This window comes from Talpa occidentalis, unplaced genomic scaffold, assembly GCF_014898055.3.
Source record: "Talpa occidentalis isolate TD23 unplaced genomic scaffold, MPIMG_talOcc4v2.1 talOcc4.3, whole genome shotgun sequence".
In the NCBI taxonomy this organism is placed as follows: Eukaryota; Metazoa; Chordata; class Mammalia; order Eulipotyphla; family Talpidae; genus Talpa; species Talpa occidentalis.
The window spans coordinates 18,712,574-18,734,948 of record NW_023603184.1 but is presented as its reverse complement, the minus strand read 5'-3'; the positions used below and the strand labels follow the sequence as shown (position 1 = coordinate 18,734,948).

At 41.9% G+C, this 22,375-nt stretch overlaps 1 protein-coding gene across 3 annotated transcripts in view; it reads right to left on the bottom strand.

The window, feature by feature from the left end:
* Nucleotides 1–22,375, bottom strand: part of BDNF (brain derived neurotrophic factor) — a 67,951-nt gene that overhangs the window by 42,440 nt on the left and 3,136 nt on the right. Inside the window, exon 1 of one of the 3 annotated variants that reach the window (XM_037522538.1) lies at nt 19,338–19,654. The exons of 1 other annotated variant lie outside the window; for it this stretch is intronic. In XM_037522538.1, the coding sequence (XP_037378435.1) occupies nt 19,338–19,340 (3 nt within the window). In that variant the 5' untranslated portion in view covers nt 19,341–19,654. Of the gene's footprint in view, nt 1–13,401; nt 13,429–19,337; nt 19,655–22,375 lie in introns of those variants that run through there. One more of the 3 variants, XM_054699317.1, reaches the window with a different exon arrangement.

The following is a 22,375-nucleotide window of genomic DNA, read 5'->3' as shown; positions in this document are numbered from 1 at the left end:
GCGCGACCCCACGGAGTCCGCGCCCAGCCAGGATCCCTTCGTGGGACGCACGGAGCGCGCGGACCGCTTCGAGGGGCGTCGAGCCCCCGCCTAGGGAACCCCGCGTCGCGAGCCGTCCGCGGAAACCCCGGCTCTGCAGCCCCCGAGAGAGGGACTGCCAGTTGGACTCCCCAGGATCTAACTCTCCCCCTTTGCAACTTCCTTCCCCCTCTTTCCAGCACCCAAGTTTTGTGGGAGAGGGCGTGCGTTTCCAGGGCCACAGACACACCTTCCCACACCTTCCCGCACCTTCCCGCACCTTCCCGCACCACGGAGCTTGCAAAGGTGGACAATGCAATCGCACAGAGCATGGAGGGGGGGCTATTGGTTTACTCCGCTGCCTTAAACACGCCGGCTTAACCAGGGTTCGTGCACTGACCTCTCCAGAGTTTGCCTAATAGGAATTCAATCAAGATAATAACGGCATGCTTTATTCATGAACGCCCCGAGATAACGTTACACCAAGTTACTTGCTCCAGCCTGGAAGCCGAAGCAATGACAGACTTCGCTCGAGCCACACGCTTTCCAGCAGACCCAACAGAGAGAAAAACGAACAGAGAAAGCAAGCAAAGAAACCCACCTTTTCAGTCACTATTTGTCAAAGTAAACATCAAGGCAGCTGTCTGGGGAAGACTTCGGCCAGTAAACTCCCAGACTCTAGTATTTGGGGGCCGTTCCCTTTGGTTAAAAAGAAGGGGGCTGGGGGTGCGAGTCTTTGGTGCCCGGTAGGTACTCCTTCTGGTCTGCAGCAAAGAAGTTAAATTATTGATAGTGGAAATTGCATGGCGGAGGTAATACTCGCACCCCTTGAGCGAGGAGCTCCATTTGATCTCGGCAGAGACGGGGAGGTTGCATGCTAGCTCGCCGGGGGGAGCGGCAGCGCGAGCAGCCCTCTCAGCGGTGAATGGGAGAGTGGGTGGGGAGTCCACGAGAGGGCTCCACGGTGCCTTGACGTGCGCTGTCATATGATACCTCCGCTGCCTCGAAATAGACACTCTAGTGCACGAATTACCAGAATCAAAATTCAGCGCATTTAAAATGATACATCTTTTATTAGAAGAGTTCCGTTCCAGGGCATTGCATGGTTTTGCAGATGTTTTCACTTCCCTCCCTAGCAAACTTACACACATAAGCCAGCCCTTTTAATAATAAACCTAGTCAGCAAAGAGAAATAAAAAGCCTTCTGTTATAGTTTGGGGGTTGGGGGGTGGGGGGAAGCAGTTGGTGCAGTTAACCTTCCTCTTAGCCCCACCCCCACACCCCCAAACCTCATCACTACTCCCAGCCCCAGCAGAAGAGCAATCTTAGGGTCCGCTAGCCTAGACCCTTGGAGGGAATGTAAGTGGCTAAGGTCCAAAGGACCATTTTCAATTAGTTTTGGACGGACCTTGTCGAGCTTTTGCCTGGCTTCCTGCTTGAAGGAAGAAGTATCTTCCCATTATTTCATACCACTCAGAGGGACTAGAACAGCCCTTAAGATTTAGACTAAGAAACAAGACAGCAGTTCTTAACTTGGAATCCTTGGACTTTTCTCTGAGCATAAAAATCACCTGGATGTGTGTTAAAACGCAGGTTTCTCCGTTTGAAATAGTGAGTTAGTAAGGGTGGAACAGATCCAGGAAGCAACATTTTAGCAAGCACCTCCAGCAATTCGATGCAGAAAAGCTGAGGTCACACTTAGAGAAACACTCTTTCCTAACGGTTGTGGAAATGAGTATCAGACGACTGTCCCATCCCCCCAAATGTCTCAGGCAGTGTTATGTATACGTGCATTTTTCCGTAATCTCCAAGGGGTTTGACCTAATAATTGCTAAGACTCATTGCTGTAAGAATTTCCCTAGCCACTCCAACATTAATTTGGGGGGAAGGGAAAGAAAGATTTATAAACAGTTTCCTTCCCTGAACCCTCTTGTGGTTGTCAAGAATGTGTTGTTGAACTGAGTATATAATATTATTATATACTCAGTTCACTTTACCTAAAGGTTTACAGTTACCAAAATAGTTCATTTGTATTAGCTATTCCAGAACTTCTCAAGACTAATGTCAGAAATTACTATTCTCATTTTGTAAATGAAGAACCAGAGCCTGTGTGCTGAAAATAATTTGCCCAAGTTCACATGGCTAAGTGTCAGAGACAAGACTTCAATGAACTCAGGAACTCCAGTTAGAAATCTCTCTGCCTCCCCTGCCCCACCCCCAAATATGAGAAACTATCTGTTCCCTGGAAGTGTTATCAGGATGTGTATTCAGAGCATCTTTGCAAATTGTTGGACTGAATAGTCAAATTATTCAAATATATGCATATTCTTAGAGTGTCACACATTTAGCTTTGCACCTCTGTCAACTTGACAGAACACATGACCAATACAAACTACCCTACAGCACAGATGGCGAAGTTTGTTGTGGAATATTTAATGTATGTGAAATATGCAGGTTTGTCAGAAGTCGTGAAGGACTGAGAGCATAAAGCAGGTCCTGCCCACCTCAGTGAGCCTCTGTATTGGCACCCAGTGGTGTAGACAGAGTGCAGATGCAATTTCTTTTAAACAAAACGAATTAAAAGTCTAGTTTTACAAATATATACTTGTACTACTTTATAAAGTACCAGAGGAGCCCTATTTTAAACCTTAAAATATGCATAACTATGCTAACCTCAAACTGACGCTTACTTTCCACTTTAAATTTGCTTGAAAATGAGTTATTTCCCCAAGTTTTCAAAAGCTCAATAGTAACTTAGTTCCTTCCTGAAAAATAACTAGCAAGTGAATGTGGAGAACTTTAGCATTCTCAATGCCTCTCAGTAGGTAGTCATTGCAAATCACTACCTGCTCAATTCCCATTGCCACGTCAGCATTTCTGCTAAAGGAAAAGGTGTTTTCACTTTATTGACTCTGATTGTGTCTTATGACCATGTTCTTATTCCTACTGTCCTTCGACATTATACAAATAAATGTTTGTATCTCTATTTTCTAGTGTGTGGTGCAGTTTTACTGAGAAAGGAGTCAGAAATTGCAGGAATATTTAGAGATAAAATAGATCAAATGCCAATTCAGATAAACCTGATGAATCAGACCTCTTGACACTCGTGAAAATTTCCAAACTTTTTGATTTGAGAGTATAGTATTACCAAAACCAACATAAAACCAGCCTCAAAACACTTTACTCTTGCCTTAAAAGTATGTCTTATATTCAAAAACAACGACGCCAACGTGGGCTGAAGTTGTATGAGCGCATTGCATGGAATTTGGAATAATTTTTACATTTGTTTAATTCATGCTTCATATAGAAACAGTGTCAGAGGCCTAAGATCAACATTTTCACAAAATTACTTTCCTACTGTGATCCAGGGTGATGTGAGTATATAGACACGCATTTCCAATTCTCCTTAGCTATTGATCCCTGACACAATTGTTATGTTGGCAGCTAAGAATTTATGACCTGAGCATTTTCTCAGCAATCCAAAGAAGGCATAACCTCACTGCTTGAAATGAAAATGCTCTCTATTTCACTTTCGTGGGGACTTAAAAGAATAATTTTGAATTAATCAAAATCTTTATTTTGGTTACAGTCTAATACTATCTTCACCGAATGATCTAGAAAGGTCAGGAAGAAATGTGAATTTCCATCTTCTTGTCAGGAAATATAAACTAATCCTCATTACCCATGTGGGAATAGAGGCATTGGCTTAGATTTGACATTGACATATTTTTTTCTATTAATAATTTTAATTGGCTGAAGTGAATTCTATTATCAATATAAACATTTTATATTTAATTATGTTTATTTAAGTTTCCTAGCTACTCTGCCTTCAATCTTGCTTGCAAAAAAAGGTGTCTAAAGTGAAATAAATAGACCTCAGAAACTGCTGAAAATTGGAGAAGTTAGCTTAGGGAAAATAATAAGTAAACAGAAAACTCTCCTGTTGAGTAGAGGGTCAAAGGTGTTTTCAAATTCATGCTGGATGATTTCAAAGACCCAATCCAGCATTATGCTGTGTCACTCACAATCTTCCAAACTATTAGTAAGGCCTGTTCTGAGCAAAATCTTAAGGGAGAAATAACTTCCCCATCCATTAGATCACATGAGGTGTGCTCCCGTATAAGCCCTTTATGAACCATAAGAAAAGCTTATGCCATATTCAAATATGTCCAAATTGGTCAACACCTGTTCCAGGAATTATGTAACTAGGCATGACCATTAGTAACAAGCAAAAGAGAGGAACCACAGGATGAAAATATTAGAAGGGTCAAGAGCAGTAGCACAGAACAAGAAGGTAAAAAACTGATCCCATCTGTGAATCATATTCGCAGTTGGATCAAGAAAAACAGTGCAAAAAACCATTATGAAACAACTGAGACTAACCCCCAAACATATGAGAATCATCAACTTGTAACCCTCTCAGATTTTCCTTGAGAACACATAAAAATTAATAGTGAGGAAAAAATGGATTTACTCATTGTATGTTTGAATAAGCAAGATCAAAAGGAACATGGTCATGGACTTGGGGCAAAAGTTCGAGCTGACAATGATAACTGACTATGATATTTGTTGGTTTTACTGGAAGAAGAGTCCTGAAAAGAATTAGGAAGTTTAGACCAAAGGCTTTTCAAGGCATTGAATCAAATGTAAAGAACAGATTACCTTATTTTTGAGTCCGAACTATTTAGGTTATGCGATGACTGGGGTGAGAGATTTTCTGTTGCTATATATCCTTCATGGATAAAGTTAGAAACATATGCACAAAAGATAATTTAGAGAAAAAAAATCACTGAACTTTCCAAATCATATTTAAAAACCCCACTAAGAATTTAGCCCATTGTCATATGCTTCTGAGCCTACAGAGTGTTCTTTTGGATCAAGGACCTGGGAAGGAGGTGCAACTGGCCCTTTTGTCCAAATCCTCTAGATAACACATAATGGGGGGAATAAAGTCTTTAAATGGCACATGTGTGGCAGTAAGGGATAGGCATTAGATCTATCTAGCATAAAGAACCATTTGGAAACATCAGAAACCCTTGACATTCTCAAGTTCAGTGTACCTTCCCATTCTAGTTAAATTCATTCAGTTGATAAGAACTTGCTTAATACCTACTGCCAGATACTACTGTATGAACTAAGATATAAGCAGATGAATACAACACATTTGAGCCTTCTAAACGACTCAACTTCTAGGACATATGATTTGCCTTGCACCACTTGTGAAATAAAGGTGGGATACTATGTTTCATTCCATTTTAGTTTTTTCTTGCCATGGGTTTGGGGTATAGAAGATGACCATCAACATGCTTTTGGTTGCCAGAGTGTAATAGTGACAGACAAGAAATGTGTTACCAAATTTGGAAGGGCATGGAGCAGCTGGCGAGGGTGCACCACGGTTGATCAGTGCCCTGGCTATCCTTGGCTAGCAGTGTAGAGGTAGAGGGATAGAGGTAGTGGTAGGGAAGAAATGAACACAGTTCAAGCAAATAAATTTTCCAAATATGATAAGGCATACTTATAAGAAGATAGGTCCAGGACGGATCTTAAGAAATGATCTCATCTTCCCTTAATAATCTTAGCCCTATCACTGTAGAACAGGGAAGTCACTTACACATCTTCTTGGAGGAACTTCCTAAGAATTCAACAATTTTAGCGCTAGGAAGTTCTCATTTATAACACATTTTTGTTCTTATTGCAATTTATATCTTATTTCATTTTATCCACCCTTAGTGAAGATGGAGAACAGCTGCTTATTAACCTCCTTGTGTTATTAAGTCACCACTCAGACTTTTCTCATAACGAGAGATCAGATCTCACAACCTTTCTTCATAAACTCCAACTTCCAACCCATTAATCATTTCCCCTGGCCTATCCTGGACTTCCTCCAAGCTCTCCATATTCTTCTGAAAATGTGGCGCACCAAGCTAGACATGTGTGTGAAATTCTCCAGGGCTCAGGAAACATAGGAGTCATGAATTATCTGAACACAGCTGTTGGGAAAAGCTAAAGGGAAGATTCAATCAGATTGACAAATCCTTCCCTTGCAACTTGGATACAGAAATGGTTGTTTTGTTAAAAAAGACGAGCCTTCATGTCAAAGCCATATCTTCTAGCTTAGGTTTTAGCTGAAGCATTTTACAAAAGAAATAGTTCTTGAATAGGAAACCGGTTTTTATTTCCCATCTCTCAAAAAAATTGTTTAAGGACAGGTGATTTTTCAGTACTTCATTTAATATTATAAGTGTGGACCTTTAACCATGAACTTGGGATAGTGTTTTCATATTCTCAAGTGTTTAATTTGGATGCAATTTCTTTCAGAAGATAAGATCTATGAAACACTATACTACTTTTGAAACCTGAAATTTCTCCTAAATTGAACTGCTTCTTTCCATTTTGTCTGTATAGAAAACCTGATTACAACAGAGTAAAACTAAGTTGAAGTTCATACAAGAGAATGCTAACCTACATGATACCTAGAATCAAGTTTATCTCATTATTTCACTTGTCACGTAGACATCTATTAAGACCTCATAATCCCCAGTGACCAAATAAATATTTGGGGCTTCTAATTCTTGATATCCCCACTGAAGAACAGAGAATCAACAGAAATCCCATTCCCACTGCTCCTGGTTATCTGTTTATGGTATATTTAACCATGGCTACAACATCAATTTATTTATTTTTTTTTTTTTTAATTTTTCTAGAGGCATGTCTTATTTATTTATTTATTATTTGTTTGTTTGGTTTATACATGCACTGGGTACAGTCAGAAGCGTGGGAGGGTGAGAGAATTCACCAGAGCCAGAGCGGGGAGCAGGCAGAAGGACCGAAGTACACTGCTGAGGGGAGCAGCGGGCGGCAGGAGAGGTCTGCACGCCATGTGGGACCCTCCTCCGATGGCCGGGGAGCAGCCGGGGATCGAACCGGCTGCAGAGGCTGCAGGCAGCTTCGCAACCCAGCGCTCAACCGCTGCGCCACCGGGGAGGCCCTACAACATCAATTTAATAGCCCCAAGAAATTAGGTGGGATATGGAATAAAATCAGCATGCTGAAAAGAAACTAAGTAGGAAAGGAGAATATTTATTTCCCCTTCTTAATTATTTTAAGAAATTGTCAAGGGATTCTGTGGCCAAAAGAAAACTACCAGTGTGTGCTCTAAGTAGGCACTTTCGAAGCATTAGTATACTAGCGCAGAGCACCAAGAAGTAGTGAGTCTAGTCGGATCTAAGAAACAAACAAGATTTTGATGCAGATCAATAGGACAAATGTGATGTTTCATAAGACGTTGAGGTCAGAGAGATGAGGCAGAATGGGGAATGAAGGTGGAGGAATAGAGCCATGCATTAAAATTCTGAGACCCCTTCACTGATTTTTTTTTCTAGCCATTTTATATATGGTCTTAGAGAAACTTATTTTTCTGTGCCTGAAGAGTAGTGGTAAGGTGGGAGAGAGGGAGATGTGTGTGGCGTAGGGGAGTATATGACTAGATATCCAGTCTTGGAAATCAGATGTTGATTCTTTGATACAAATTAAATGTGTTTCTGGGATCCAAATTCAGACCATAGCAGCTTTCCTCAAGATAGCCTCCATGCTGAATCAGAAAAATGAAGAACCAACACTTCCTTTATTACCAAATTTCATGTCTCTCCCAAGTATAGTAAAAGTGTTTAGCATGGAGGATCTTTTATTTCATAGGCATGTTTTCTTGAAGGCCTTAGGAGAAATGAATCAATGCTATAAAATATTCTGATCTTTTTCATAAAAAAAGTTTCCAGAATAAACAACTGAAGTTAGCTTGCATTGCTTACTGCTTTATGTCTACACTAAATTCTTACTTGAAGTACCATTCCCCCATAATAAACATTCTTATGGCATTACAACCAGATTGTGGATGCGATCATCTTAGAACTACTTTGCAAGCCAAATATCTATCATCTTCCATTCTATCTGCACACAAAAACTAATTAGTGTAAAGTAAGTAAAATTAAGACGAATTTCATAAAAGAGAATCATTTTAACGTACATGATGCCAATTAAAAAATATTTAGCAGTTCCAGTCTTGCTTATTTGCTTCATGAATTCACATTATTCATATCATATTTAATATTTTGTTCTTGGTAATTCAGATTGTTATGTACTGATATGATTTCTCCCTCTTCCTATGAAGAATTTATCAAGTATCAAATTTCCCCTTCAACCAATTGATGTTTCTAAAATCAGAGCTTCACAAACAATATTTATATACATGGACAGCATATGGAGAACATAGGAATCCTTAAAGAAAGCATTAAATAATATTTCTTTGGAAAATTACTTTGGTTTAAAAATACAAAGTTTAAATTAGTAAATATTTCTAAACACTTTTAAGACTTGGGGTTTTAATATCTACAGTTAATTTTAAAACCTCCCCTACATTTCTTGACCATTTTAAAGGTGACAAATCCATTTCTTGTTTGTTTTATTTTGCTGGGGTGAGGAGAGAGGAAGTTACAAGAACGTTGCCACTGAAAACCGATAAAGGTGCTACCAAGTATAGACAAGAATCTAGAACCAAAGGAAATAACTGAAAATGCAGAAAAAAATATCAGAATCATTGAAAATCTGAAGTTTCAGTTTGTTTTGTCTTAACTAATGTCTCGTTAATCACGATGGAATGTTTAAGAAGTTTAAAGTATAATTAGTTTTGTCCTACCATTTTGAAGATAATAATGCCTTATTAGCATGTTATTAAACTTTTGTTAATTTTGTATATGTTCTCTTTCAGGAACTGTATATCATCTGGAACTCATGTAATTATCTTACCTAAATAATATGATTCCTTATACATATTTGCTCCTTACATAACTTTGGCAGCTCTGCATAGACCACTGACTTCTGCTAAGACTTGCCAGCACACACCCAATTTTAATATAAAATCCCATCTTTCTAGGAGTTGCTTTCCAGGAATAAGATGGATAAAATTGAATCAGGAAGATGCCCAAGTAGCGAGATAACTCCCAGGCTATCTCCCAGTTTAATGTTTACAGTTGGAATTCTGAGCTCTGAGTTGGTGCAAAGGCACAAAGGACCCAGACACTAATTCTTGGCATCCTCCCAAATGAGTTGCTATTTCCAGAGAAGTTCCAAGTTTAGAGTGGAGCCTTTGGAGGAAGAACATTGAATTGCTCAAGGAAAGCCAATAAACATTTTAGTCCCCAGCAGGGACTATAAGCCTTCTAATTACGTTCAGGACTGTGCATGTCCATCCTCCTCTTGTCCATTTCTGTAAACAATATGTTAGCTTTGGATGTTTGTCATCCACTATGTTTTTGGAGAGGGCATTCCTCATCACAGCATCTGCAATGCTATAGCCAGTAAGAGTTTGAAAAGGCAAATTTATGAAATGGCTTCTAAACACACTAAATCCTAACCTAAACAATTTATAACTTTTCTTACTCAATAACTCTCAGAAGTCAACTAACTTGGAACTGCCCTAAACAAGTTAAGAAGGAGTTAGACATACTCCATTGGCTTAATAAACTAAAGTAAGTAGAAGGAAGAATGTGCAGGTAAAGAGTGCCAGATAACTCCTCTTTTTTTTCGGTGATTTTATACACCTTTCTGGACAATGCTAGCTTGTCTAAGACTTCTAAGATTGCACAGGTATTTACCTACATAGATATTTGACTTCCTGATTAAAAGAAAGGACTTTGGAATTAGACTGAAGGGGGTTTGAGTCCAAATTTGCCATTTACGGGCTCTGCTAATTTAGGAGAGTTAATTAATTAACTCACACCTCACATTATTGCATGGAGTCCATTAACTATGGAAATGTAGAAAATTTCCTACAGTCAGCTCAATTAAGTTAGATTTTATTATTACTTTATTTAATTCTCACAAAATATTTTAAATATTTTCACTCTATTTTGTAATTGCAAATGGAGACTCATAAAGGATAGGTGACAACTAGTGGTATGAAAATCTGTGATTAGTTTGCAAAGATTCATTATAATTCTAAAATAGTACTTGTAGTGACTAATTTGGAGATTCCCAGTCATTTCAAACGAATTGTGGTAAAGGTCTCTTAATGAAGTGTATGCACAAATCTGAAAATGGGGGAGACCCAATTCAAATATGAGTAGTAGCTACTGAATAGGCAGGTAGGCTTTTATAATAGGCTTTGGAACCAGAAAATTTTGGCTTGGAATTTTAGCTTCTCCACTTAAGAACTGCTATGAAATATTGAGTAAATTACTTAAACTCTCCAAATTCCAGTACCCTTAACTTAATAACATCAGAATATAATCTGTTCCAGACAGTTGCTGTGAGGGTTAAATAGTATATATCAAATGCAAAGCAAAGAACATAGTACTGGATAAATGCAAAATCAATGTTATCCCATCCCATCACAATTTGCATATATTACTCCATAGCATAGTAATGAAAAAACGAAGTCTCAATAATCTGTGGAGGTTAGTAGAATCACACCAGGAACACTCACTATGTTAATGTACAGAAGCTGATTTTTTTCTCTTTTTCAATGGAGTGATGGTTTTCTGGGTAGCTCTGGTAAGACTAATAAACATTATCGTATAGACCACCAGTATAGCAAGGTCAGTCAACAGAAACATATCTACTGTACTCTATCTCAGCAGTTGGTTCTTTCTCCAACTTGGTTGTTTTGCCTCTTGTCTAATGGCAAAAGTGAATTTTGAAAATTTTCTCCAAATGCCAGTTTCCTTTGACTAGGAAGGAAAATTCAGTGGTTAATACTAAAAGGCAGCTAGAAACTGAATTAACATCTCTGAATCTATGCTATGCTTGGATTAATAAGTGGCTCCCTCAAATGTTCTGTAGTCAAATATATTTGGGAAACACTATATTTGCAGACTTTGTCACCAATTGATATCATAGACACCTTCACATCACATGTTAGTTGATACAGATATCTCAAAATATATTGATGTCACCAAATTACAGTATTTAACTTGTTGCTAGATCTTATTTAGTGCAATGAACACACACACATATTACTATATCACACATTTATCCTTTTATAAATGTATTTCAATATAATTGGCTTCTTTGTAATCTAATTCTTTGAAAATTTTACTCATTTGGAAACATTATTCTCAGAAAGGTTTACATACGCTTGACTAGACAGCCAGCAGAGGGAAGTCCATGTCACCAGAGTGGTTACTTAAGCCCAAGGAGAAATAATAACAAAGTCACTCTTAAACATTGATTATAGAGGTTGTTGGGAAGAAATTAGCCCTTGTGGAAGAGTAACGTAACAGCAGAAGAAATAATTGTTTCCTACAAAAGTAACTAGAACAATAATGAGCATGGAAGGAAGAGATCAGTCTCCATGGGCAAATGGCCTTGAGTAATGCTCCCAGAAAGGACACCTGGATTCGAGAGCCCCTGTAGAATACCAACACTATTGTGGTTTCCCTTTTTATTTGTCTACTTATTTTTCTTCACAGTCCTCTTTCTTTATATTCACTCACTTTACAACCTCCTATCAGAAAGGCTTTAGATGTTTATGGCATCTTTCCACAAGCACCCAATTTGAGTATTTCTTCCTACAGTTAATATTATGTAGAGATAGCAGGGAGTTGATAATTTCTGTGAAACTGGAGATAAAATAAATCAGTTTCAACTCCTTTTTTGCTATCGAATATGGAATGTGGCATATTCTGAAGGACTTCCTAGATTATAATGTGCACTCTGGACACAAAGATCTCACAGCATTTTCTTCTGCTGTGTAGATTGGATTCCCCTTTCCTGATGTGAGAAGGATGTTTTCAAGTACATTTAATATTCACGTGGAGGCTAAAAATATATCAAAGTACTCCATCTCCTGTGGTGGTCCAGAAAATTCTCACAACTGGTCAAAATGTCTTGTATAGGCCACACATTTCTCTTGGCTTCAAACGGGACTGTTGAATTCAGAGGACACATGTTAAACTGCTGGTTTTTAGAAACTAGACTTTAAGGATTTTTATTTTTAAATTAATACTTTGGAATATATTTTGCCATTTGTCTAAAATAGAATTCAAGAGTGATGCCTGTCATCCCTAGTGCATCAGAAGTTATTTTAAATATGGCATCTTTATAAAAGTCAATAGCTGCCTCATCAAAGGGCAATCATGTCCAGTGTGGGTGGTTGTGCCAATTGTTTTTGAACTACTGCAGCGATCTAGCCAATCCCAGGGAATGGCTTGCAGCCTTTCTACACCCACATTTTTTCTTAATTATCTCCACCAGGCTGAGTTAGCTAAGGACAGATCTATAGCATTTCCTGGATGTCAAAATGCCCACACACCTTCTGCAATCCTTGGGCTACCAGCTCCCTTTCATGTTTCTCCTGGTTGGCCGTTCTAATTACCTATTATTGCGTGTATATAATACATTATTCATGAGGACCAGACCATTCCAGAAAGTATTATCTTTGATTTTAAGAGGAAATTACATGAAAAATTAGAACTTCTGCTTGCACAGAGAAAATAAGCATTTAATTTGATAGTAAGTCTGTCATCTCATCCCCCTATAAAATAATTTGCCAAAATTTGAATTCATTGTTCAAATTAAAACTTTCCAGAACGTAATTTCTCAGAAGACGTTAAGTTCAATACCTAGATTTCTTCTATGTGGGTTTAAATAAGTTGATTTGAATTTTTATAATGTACTTCTTAAAAAAAAAGTTAAAAATTGGTGGCATCAAATTTGTAAATCTTCTAAGGGGTTAAGGTGACTTAGCCCACTTTCCACCAAGAAATAGTTACCCAACATGCCAGTCAAAATTAGAGCTAAAGTGGAATTTAGAATTCCATTTCTTGGGAATATTCACCTTCTTTTATATCTGAGAAAAAAGAGATCAGCTGAGACTCATAGACTTTTCTAGTTACCGATCACTAGATGGGAGTAAAGCTCGAACTAGATTTTTAATATGGTGTCCTCTGTTCTCTTGAAAGAGATAAGAACCCAGAGGTCTGTTCCCTTCTAAAAAACAGAGGTAATAAAAGGACCCATCATGTCTCTAAGTCATAAGCTCCACCAACATAAGTACCCTTCAATCTTGCAAATTGTTTAAGGTCCAGACTCCAGCAGAATTCTTGGCAGATAATAGGTTGCCAATTAATGCTAATAGAATAAAATTGTATGTATCAGAATACCTATAGAATGTATATCTCTGACCAACTGGGCAATGGTCTGTCAAATTCATGATCCTCATAACTATCAGAATATCTACTAAGATAAAGCAAGATCATAGGCATCCAAGACTTGGATGAAATTCCAGAGGGTGAGAAGAAAACAAGCCAGCATGAATTCATGCATCAGATATGGGCTGGGCTAACTGACCTCTAAGAACCTTCCCAGCCCTCAGATTCTATGACTCACAAGTAAAAGTAAAGTGCTTCTTGGCTTTGGCCCTTCTTATTCTCTGAGTTGGTTTTTTGGAGAATTCGTCACTGCCTTAGATGGTGTGTCATCTACAGGAATATTCTGGTTTCCTTTGAGCCTCCAACTATGGGAGAGTGAAAAGATGGCTTAGGGAGAGAAGGTCATAGGCTGGTTAAACCTTTTCTTTGGGTAAACAGAATTTTAGAAACTATTTGTGGGTGTTTATTTAAATAAAGAAATCAAATTAAGGGGCTATAGTGCCTACAGTCCCTTTAGATGCCTGAGTGGGATTTGAGGCAACATGGTCAAGAAAGAAACATGTGCTGTCCTTGAAATGTGAAGAAATAGATTCTGAGTCCATTTTCACCTGTTACTGGTAGTGTGGTCTTGGGAAACTCTGAACCTGAGTTTCCTCACCTGTAAAAGGTGACTGGTGTTTCTTACTCTACACAAATGCTTACTGATAGTTACTGATAGCTAGTTGGGAGGAAAGTTTAATTTCAGACTTTCAATTTGGTTTCCTTCATAAGGAAACATGTAAATATTTCAAAGAATCATATGCCTTTCATTACTACACTATAATAAAGTTTGTATTATAGCAGAATTTGTTAGAAGACTACTTGAGAATGTTAGGGAGAAAAAGTCCATCTGAATTTTTAAAACCAGAAGAAGGACTCCAAAAATTGTCAAATGAGAAGGGAGGCAAGAATAAGGAATCTAATATTTCCATCCATGTACCATGGCATTTGTGGATATTATTCTCAAGCCACACTAGTTTAAATAGTGGCTTTATCTCTTCCAAAGTAAAAGAAGAAAGATTTTATATTTCTTAAAATATCTTGAAATAGCTCATTCTTAAGTAAAGAGGGGGATAAAATTTTATATTTTTTGTTTAAGAATTTAATCTTTCTCACCTTAAATGCACCCCCCCTCCCCATTTCCATAGCATTCAATAATGGTACACTCTCACTAAATGTTAACATTTATTTTCATTATCAGCTCTCACACACTGCTTTTTAAATGGATTATGGCATGTAAATTGAGATTCACTGCTTGCTAAACTCACTAGAAAACACACACACACACACACACACACACACACACACACACACACACACACAGCAGTAGCAGATCAGCAGAGAAAGACACCAGCCAAGGAAAGATAATTTGAGATACTTCTGAGGTAGCAGTTGTAAAATTAAAATAGGCAACTCATTAAATTATCCATAGAGTGAAAAGAGAGCTACAAAAATAGATATTTTTCTGGCAAGGCAGTGCTTTTCCAAACAAATTGAAGCAGAATTTTAAGATCAGATGATATCAGTTCATATTCATTAGATTCATTTAAATGGTAGATTAGTTTGTCTTAATTAAAAGCAAAGATTAGCTTTACTGATCTTTGGTAGAAGTATATTTAACAAGAAATATGTTCAGTTAGACATCATTGCTTACAACTGACAGATTGTAAGCAATTTGATTGAGTGAATGTTATTCGTTCAAATTGGAGCTTGGTCCCCAAATAACAGAATTACAAATGAAAATCCATTCTAAATCATGTCTTAATGTTGATTTTTCCTCCTTTCTACTTGTTGGTTTTATGACCCTCCCTCCCTTTTTATTTTTGGCTTATCCAGTTATCCAGGCCTTTGCCTTTCACATTGCTTCATTTTAGAATACTGTTTCTTACTAAAGCTTCCCCTAGAGGACAGGCCAAGAAAAGGAAAGAAACTAAATTTACTAGCTTCTCTTCTTATTAAGAATTTAGATTAGAGGCTTGACAGGGGAAGTTGTCTGTTGATCGTAGATCTTTTAAAGGTCTGTCCGATATATATGGATAGGCAATTAACAAGTAATATTTTGTAAGTCAAAGAATCACTTGCTTTTAAAAAATCTCCATTTTACTCCCTTAGTATACAAACTAGGTGCTATTTAAAAATAGCCAGTATTCTATTTCAATCAAAGGAAGTGTATGTCACATTGACAGTGTCTGCGTGTCCGTTTGTAAAGCCCTTTCAGACATTCTCTTCCCATCCTCTAAAAATTGCTGTGTTGTAGGTCTTACTATCAATGACACTGAAAAAGCTACAGACAGGATGAATATATTTTCAATTGAATCAATACTGATATATTCCATTGGGGGAGCTAAAATCTCACACACAGACATATTAATATGCAGGACCAGGGAGTAAAAAAGTAGGCTAGGTAACTGTTAAATTTTTAAGGTGAAAGACACCTCCGCTTCTTTTTCTTCCTCTCTCTTCTCTATCACCTTCGAATCTTCTGCCTGATTCCAAACACGACAATATTTTTTGCCTTAGTGCTGAGTTTTATGTAAATACATAGAAACCAGGGAACACCAGGTGCACCGTTCTGGAAGTGGCATTCATTTCCACGACACGTTAGACGAAACCATTTTATCTCCCAAGTCAAGGATCTGTGTGTGTGCGCGTGTGAGAGAGCATGACGTGACACTTTTGAGATTTGTTGGAGTTAAGATCTCGAGGTTACCAAAATTAGACGGTTTGAGCATTTTCCCTCCTAGTCTCCCAGGAATGCGAAATCTACAATTTTCTCTGTTCGACTGTCAGCTAAATTGGCAAGTCGACTAAAAGGATAATATTCCCTTAACGATGCATTCACTTGAAGCCCTAGCAACTGTATTAGGCAGTAGAGAGTATTCGCAAGCAAGGCATCTCGCGGAGAGAGGGAACTCTGCAATTTAGAGTGACAGATGATTTTTTTCTCATCTATCAAGCCGCCTCAAAATGTCACAATATTTACACCTCTTCCTTGGTGAATTAGAATCCAGAGACAGGCAGAAGAAAAAAAAAAAAATTCCGACCGGTTGCCGCTTGATTGGGGGGAAAACGAGCGTTGCACCTTTAAATCCTGCCTCTCCTTCGCCGTCTCTCCACCCCACCACCCCACCCCGCCCTCCCCTAGCTCGGGATTTTGCAATAAATCTCCCAGTTCTGCGTTCAGCCCTGCAGATCCGTATTTAAAACAGCACCATCTGGGAAGGGTGGGTGGCGATGGTGATGCGGACTCCTTGGAGTTCCTTTGCAGCACGCTTGGAATTGCATCAGACAGATCAGAAATCCCCCCGCCCCCAAGCCCAGCCCCTCCTCTTCCCTCCTTCGCGTAGATCTGACTGAGAAAACGACTGGATCTCAGAACAATCTGTGCCCCATTCGCTGCAGGCTTGCTCTGTCAACCCTGCCCTACACTCCCTTTGTGTGCTCACGAGCCTATCACCGTCATCTGATCCCAGTGCCTGGTTTTTATTTTTTCCTTCTAAATCGCCACAATATCCTCGCCCTCCCTGCACATCCATCCTTTCCACCTGAGTAGAGTTGGGATTCTTTCTTTCGTTCGCAGTGGAGTCTAGAGTTTCAGAAACAGCTTGGCCCCTCTGTCTCCCCTACCCCCACGGCCAACCTTCGCCTCTTAATTAAGAAGGACTGAGCCGGGAAGGAGGAATCCAGAACGCCCCAGCCCTGGGGCGAGAACTGCGTACCCGCGCGGCTCAGCCACCGGAACAAAGAGCCCGGAAAGGGGGTGGGTGGAAGGTTGGTAGGATGGTGGCCCCCGTGCAGGGGTGCGCAAGTCCCTGGTCTCCCAGAGGATCAGCAGGAGGACAAAGCTGCCGCGCGCTCTGGCCGCTCGGGGTCCCCCGGGGGCGGACGCGGGGGAGGTGGAACGGAAGGCTGGGAGGCTCGGAGCAGCTTCGATCTCCCCCGCCCCCCGGGCCACCCGGGCGGCAGCAGCCCCGCGGCGAGCTGGCGGCTCTCCACCCTCGCCTGCCTGAGCAACCTCGCCGCGGCCGGGCGAGCTGCGCGCCCAGCTGATTGGTGACTCTGTCCAGCCGCCGCGCGGAGCTCTAAGTGTTCTTCGCCGCCGCCTACAGCTGCCCAGGCCCCCTCCCCTGGCCCACTCGCTGGCTCTTGGGCCCAGAAAGGACCTTCTCCTCCCAAGTAGAGGCCCCCACCTTTCCTTGGTTACCCCAACTGACTCGGACCTGGGCTCAAGGAGGCATCCGACCCGGCAGGGGAGCGGAGCGCGGTCTCGGCGACTCCCCTTCCCTGGAGAAAGCGGGAGCCCTCTCTCTAAACCGGCGCTCGAAACTCGTGGGGAGGGACGAAAGGAGAGAGAGAGGGGGAAGAAGAAGAAGAAGAAAAAAAAAACCCAGAAAGAAACATCCAGCGAGGCGCGAGGGGAAGAGATAGAATATAGGAGGGATGGAAGCAGGAGGGGGGGGCGGGGTGGAAAGAGGGGGGCGGGGGAGGGAGGGAGGGTTACAGAGAATGAATCCTTCTCACTAGAAGAGCTGAAATTACCTTGATTCATTTTGTGTGGAGATTTAGCGTTGCCTCCTATCCTCTCCCCAACCTCCACCTCCCCTTTGCTCCCGCACACCACCTCCCCTGGTGCTTCCACATGACACAAAGTCAAAATTTTAGAAATCGAATGTTGTATAAAAGCTTCCCAATTAGTAATGAATCTACTGTACACACACACACACACACACACACACCGGCAAAAGAGAACGGCACTGAGGCAAGAGAAGGGGAGAAAAAGAGAAATCTTGCATTTGCATCTGACATTTGTAGGTTCAACTTAACTAAACTCATTGTATCCGCATAAAGACTGAACAATTAATTAATTTTTTTTTTGCCTTCTCGCTTTACCCCCCAGGCTCTCATCCAGGGCAATTCAAACTGGGCAAATACCAAGAAACAACCCCCCTCTCACGTCCCTTCTACTTCCTCCCCTTCACCACGCTTCCCTCGGGAAGATCGAGGACCAAAATAGCTCAAGAATTCAGGATGCAGGGGGTCCCCACCCCGGTGCTTACCTTCTTTGCGGCTTATACCACCCCGGTGGCTAGATCCTGGAGATAAACACTTGCATTTCCCAAAGTTAACCCAGTATACCAACCCGGAGCTTGCCAAGAGTCTATTCCAGCCTACACCGCTAGGAAGCCAACTTCAGCGAGCTCAATGAGGGGACCAAACTGGGGCTCGCTTTCCAAACGCTCCGCTCCAAAATCTGACTCTCTCTCCAGCCCCGATCTCAGTGTGCGGCGAACCTCAGAAAAGACGCTTCTTAAGGGCGACACGAAGCTGACTTTACTGCGGGGCTAAGGCAGCTACCTGGGCTACTAGCACTACCTCGGACAAATCCGTTGGCTCTGTCCAAGGTGCTGAATGGGCTCCGCTCGCCCCGATTTACACACCCGGCGCAGCAGGAGGAAAGGTTAAAAAAAAATCTCTAATTAAGTGCTACTTGATATTGCTCTAGACGGTTTCTTCCACTTCCTTACGTTTTGTCACGTGCGGATGTCTTTGCCAAAGCCATCCTGTTAATAGTTGATCACATGTTGATGAGACCCTTTTCTTCCATTAGAGCAAAACCCATTTCATTACCGGGGATATGCACTTGTGACTTATTTCTCTCCCACCACCCCCACCCCCATCTGCACCCAAACTCTGTTTTTACCCCATCCTTACCCCCACTCCACCCCCCTATACCCAACCTCTAATAGCATTATTGTTTTTATATGGAAATGAACCCCCTTGTGAATGTCAATTACATGCCCACATATAAATCATAGAATATGCTCATACACCACACACATAGAGGCAAAGAATGGAATACAAGAAGGCTTGGAGAGAAGCATCAGCCTTGAACAGCCAATATAACACAACACAACCCCCCCTCCCCAGCTTCAAGTTTGTTCCACGCAGTTCCACATAGCTGTGTTAAATCTCAAATGATTCCAATTAAAGTTGCACTATGTAAAATCCGATTCTCCTGGCCTGAGTAGCTGCTGCTCTCTGGCGTGTGAAGTGCTAGGAAGAGCTGCGATATGCCCGTTGTTAAGCAACATGTCAAGATTCTTCAATTATAATGCAGGGTTTATTGCTACTCACCATTGTGCCTTTGCTGTCCTGGAGACTCAAGTGTCTTAAAATCCCGTCTCCCCAACAGATGCTGGAAGGTAATGTGTCTTGTTTGAAGTCATCATGTGAGAAGTTCGGCTTTGCTCAGTGGATCGCCCACCACTTGGTGTGACTTATGAATCTAATAACCCTTTGCAATATCCGCAAGCTTAAACTCTCAACCACCTTGGCGACTACAGAAGACAAAGCAACTGGCATCCGTGTTGAAAAACCTATAGATTTACGCAAATGCCCTCACTCCGAGAGGCACGTTTCCCTTTGAGTTCTTACGTGATTCTAATGAATGAGCGAGGTTACCAATGACTGCCCAACTGCCCCGCTCCAGAGCGGGTGGTTCCTGTGGTTGGATTCCAACCGCCCATCACTAGGTCCTGGCGCAGAAAGTTCCTGGGGAAAGTGAGGAGTTTGGGGGCTCTCTCCTAAAAATAACCCAGCCTCCACACCGCTCCCCTGTCCACTGCTCAGGTCACACCTGGGGCTCTGGTAAAGCTGAGTTCGACTCGGGAGATTTCCCTGTCGCCAGGTAAGAAAACCTGCCCTAGCCAGGCTAGGGCGGGAAGACCGCTGGGGAACTTGTTGCTTATCAGCGCCAGCAGGCTACGGCTTTAATAATAATACCAGAAAAGCGCGGGGGGAGGGGATGGGGGGCGGCAACAACGACGACTATGTGTGCTGTTTACGTGACCAACTCACTGTGTGACTCCCTTGGTAAAAAGGAAACTTCTCAGAAAAGTTCGTGCCCCTCCCCCTTCCTCGTCGTGACTAAGGGTCTCCAGCTGACGAGGTCGTGAGTGATGATCGAATGGGGGAGGGGACTAGGCGGGGTGTGTGCGTGTGTGTGTGTCTGAGAGAATATGAGAGGAGAGAGAGACTGACTTGTCCTTGAGAACATGCGTTGAAGCGCGCATCAGCCTTGCAACTTTCCTTTTTCCCTCTTAGGGACTGATGACTAGGCGACAGACACCAGGGCGAGCCACTAGTTGCCCACAGGAACCTGTGCAAAGCGAGCTCTCGAGCGGCTGAGTTGAATGAAGTTATGACTGCGTTTGTTCTAATGGGTTATGGCTTCTTAAATGTGAGTTAACAGCCCCAGTGCGCTGCCAGGTCGGCATGGCGCGCGGCTGAGCGTGGAGCTGCGGGCAAAGACAAGGGGGGTGGGGTGCAACCGCAGCTGCACCCCGCTCCGCGTCCTCTGGGTGCTTTTCCCCTGGAGTCGCTTCTGCATGGTCCGGGGACTCCCGGACGGTCAAGGTGCAGAGGAAAGCGCTGTGGGTAACCCCAACCGCGCGTAGCTGGAGCCAGGGCTGGCAGGGAGAGTAGCGGAGGGGGCTCTCCCAGAAAGCCCCGCGCTTAGCACCCGCGCGTCCCCACCAGTGGCTGTGCAGGCTGGGATGTGGAGAGGTCACGTGCTGGCGGAAAGTAACTTAGAAGGGAAAGGATGAACTTCAAGGAGAAGGGTGAGGGGGAAAAGCACAATAAAACAAGCCCCCTCCGCAGCTCCCCCCTGGACCCCCCACTCCCCCGCGTATAAATAAAAGCAAAGACGGGCGAGGTGGGTAGAGGGGAGCTAGCTGGTCTCTGCCGTAGACCTGGGGAGAACTCGGGAAATTTCAGCAACAAGCTGGAAGCCGTTCATTGGCAATGTCCCCCAGCTAGGGAGGCGCTCACCCAAGGTAGATTTCCACTGAGGCTGCCCTTTGCTTCCCCCCCACCAGCCGACACCTGCACAGCCAAACAGAGGAACCGAGGGTGAAAGTAAGCTAGTTGTTATGGAGATGCCGGGCGCTCTGAGGAGCGCAAGTGTCCTGGGAAGTCCCCAGGCGCATTTCAGGTGTCGTCGTTTTGGCTCTGACACCATGATTTTACTCACCACCCAGAGATCCCTCAAAGGGGAGCCCACCGACAGCGTCACAGGTCCGGGCCGTGGCGCTATTGACTGCAGGGATGAGGCAGAGAGATACTGCAGAAGATGGTGGCTACTAGCTCTTAAGGTTCAGACCACCCAGCCCTTTCCAATTTCTTGATGCCAGCCCAAAGTACTGTATCATAATGTCACTTGTGTTCCTTTTGTGTAAACACCTCAGTTACTTGGCAGGATGATTGGAGGCAACAGAACATTAGCATTTAGTGACTGCTTCTAGACCCTGCTCCCCTCCCCCTTCCATCCCAGAATTGCCTTCTTTACAGAAAACGGACTTTACTTTCTAGTTCTGTGTATGGACTTGTCTTCACTGGCGTCTGCATTGGGTACCTGGTGATTGTTACTAAAAGTCAGTCCAGAGTTCAGTTGATATCATTCTAGAGTTGTTTCCAGCGCCAACCCAGCTTTATCTTAGGCTCCAGGCAAGGTACCTAGATACAAATGCTCACTGGATCTCATTAGGGACAGTTCAAGACCTACCAAACTCCTGGAGACCTGAGGGAGGTCACCATAAAAGGATGCCAGACACGCTCACATTCACCAACACAACATAAAGAGCTGCTCAAATTGTCCACAAACTGCCACTTTTTGTCGATCCATGAATTAGCCAGCAGATGCTGCCCTAAGACTGGACAGCTGGCACATACCATCCTCAGAGGTCTTGGGGTACAGGTTTTGTCCAGAACATAATTCATAATGCTTTAATTGAGTTATCTTGCCTATTCAGTGACTCTAGTGTGCAGATCTGAGATCTTGAAATAAGAGGGAGGTGATCACTATATGAATGTAATTATTCCTTATTGTTATCTATATGATATATTTATCTGACTTCTTTGTCAGTAGTTTATATCCGTGTAGAGACTGTCAGCTACTCCCCTGATACCTATTTATTCTGAAGTTTGTGTCCTATTTTATAGGGATACCTGGGAATTGTTGGCTTGGGTGCCTAGGAATTCAGATCAAGACAAATTGATTATTTTAAAATGATTTAGAAAACATGATTATATTCAGAATATTTTCCAAGGAATATTTTTGACAACTGCTCTTTTTTTTTTTTTTTTTAGAACCATTGAAAGGACTTACAATC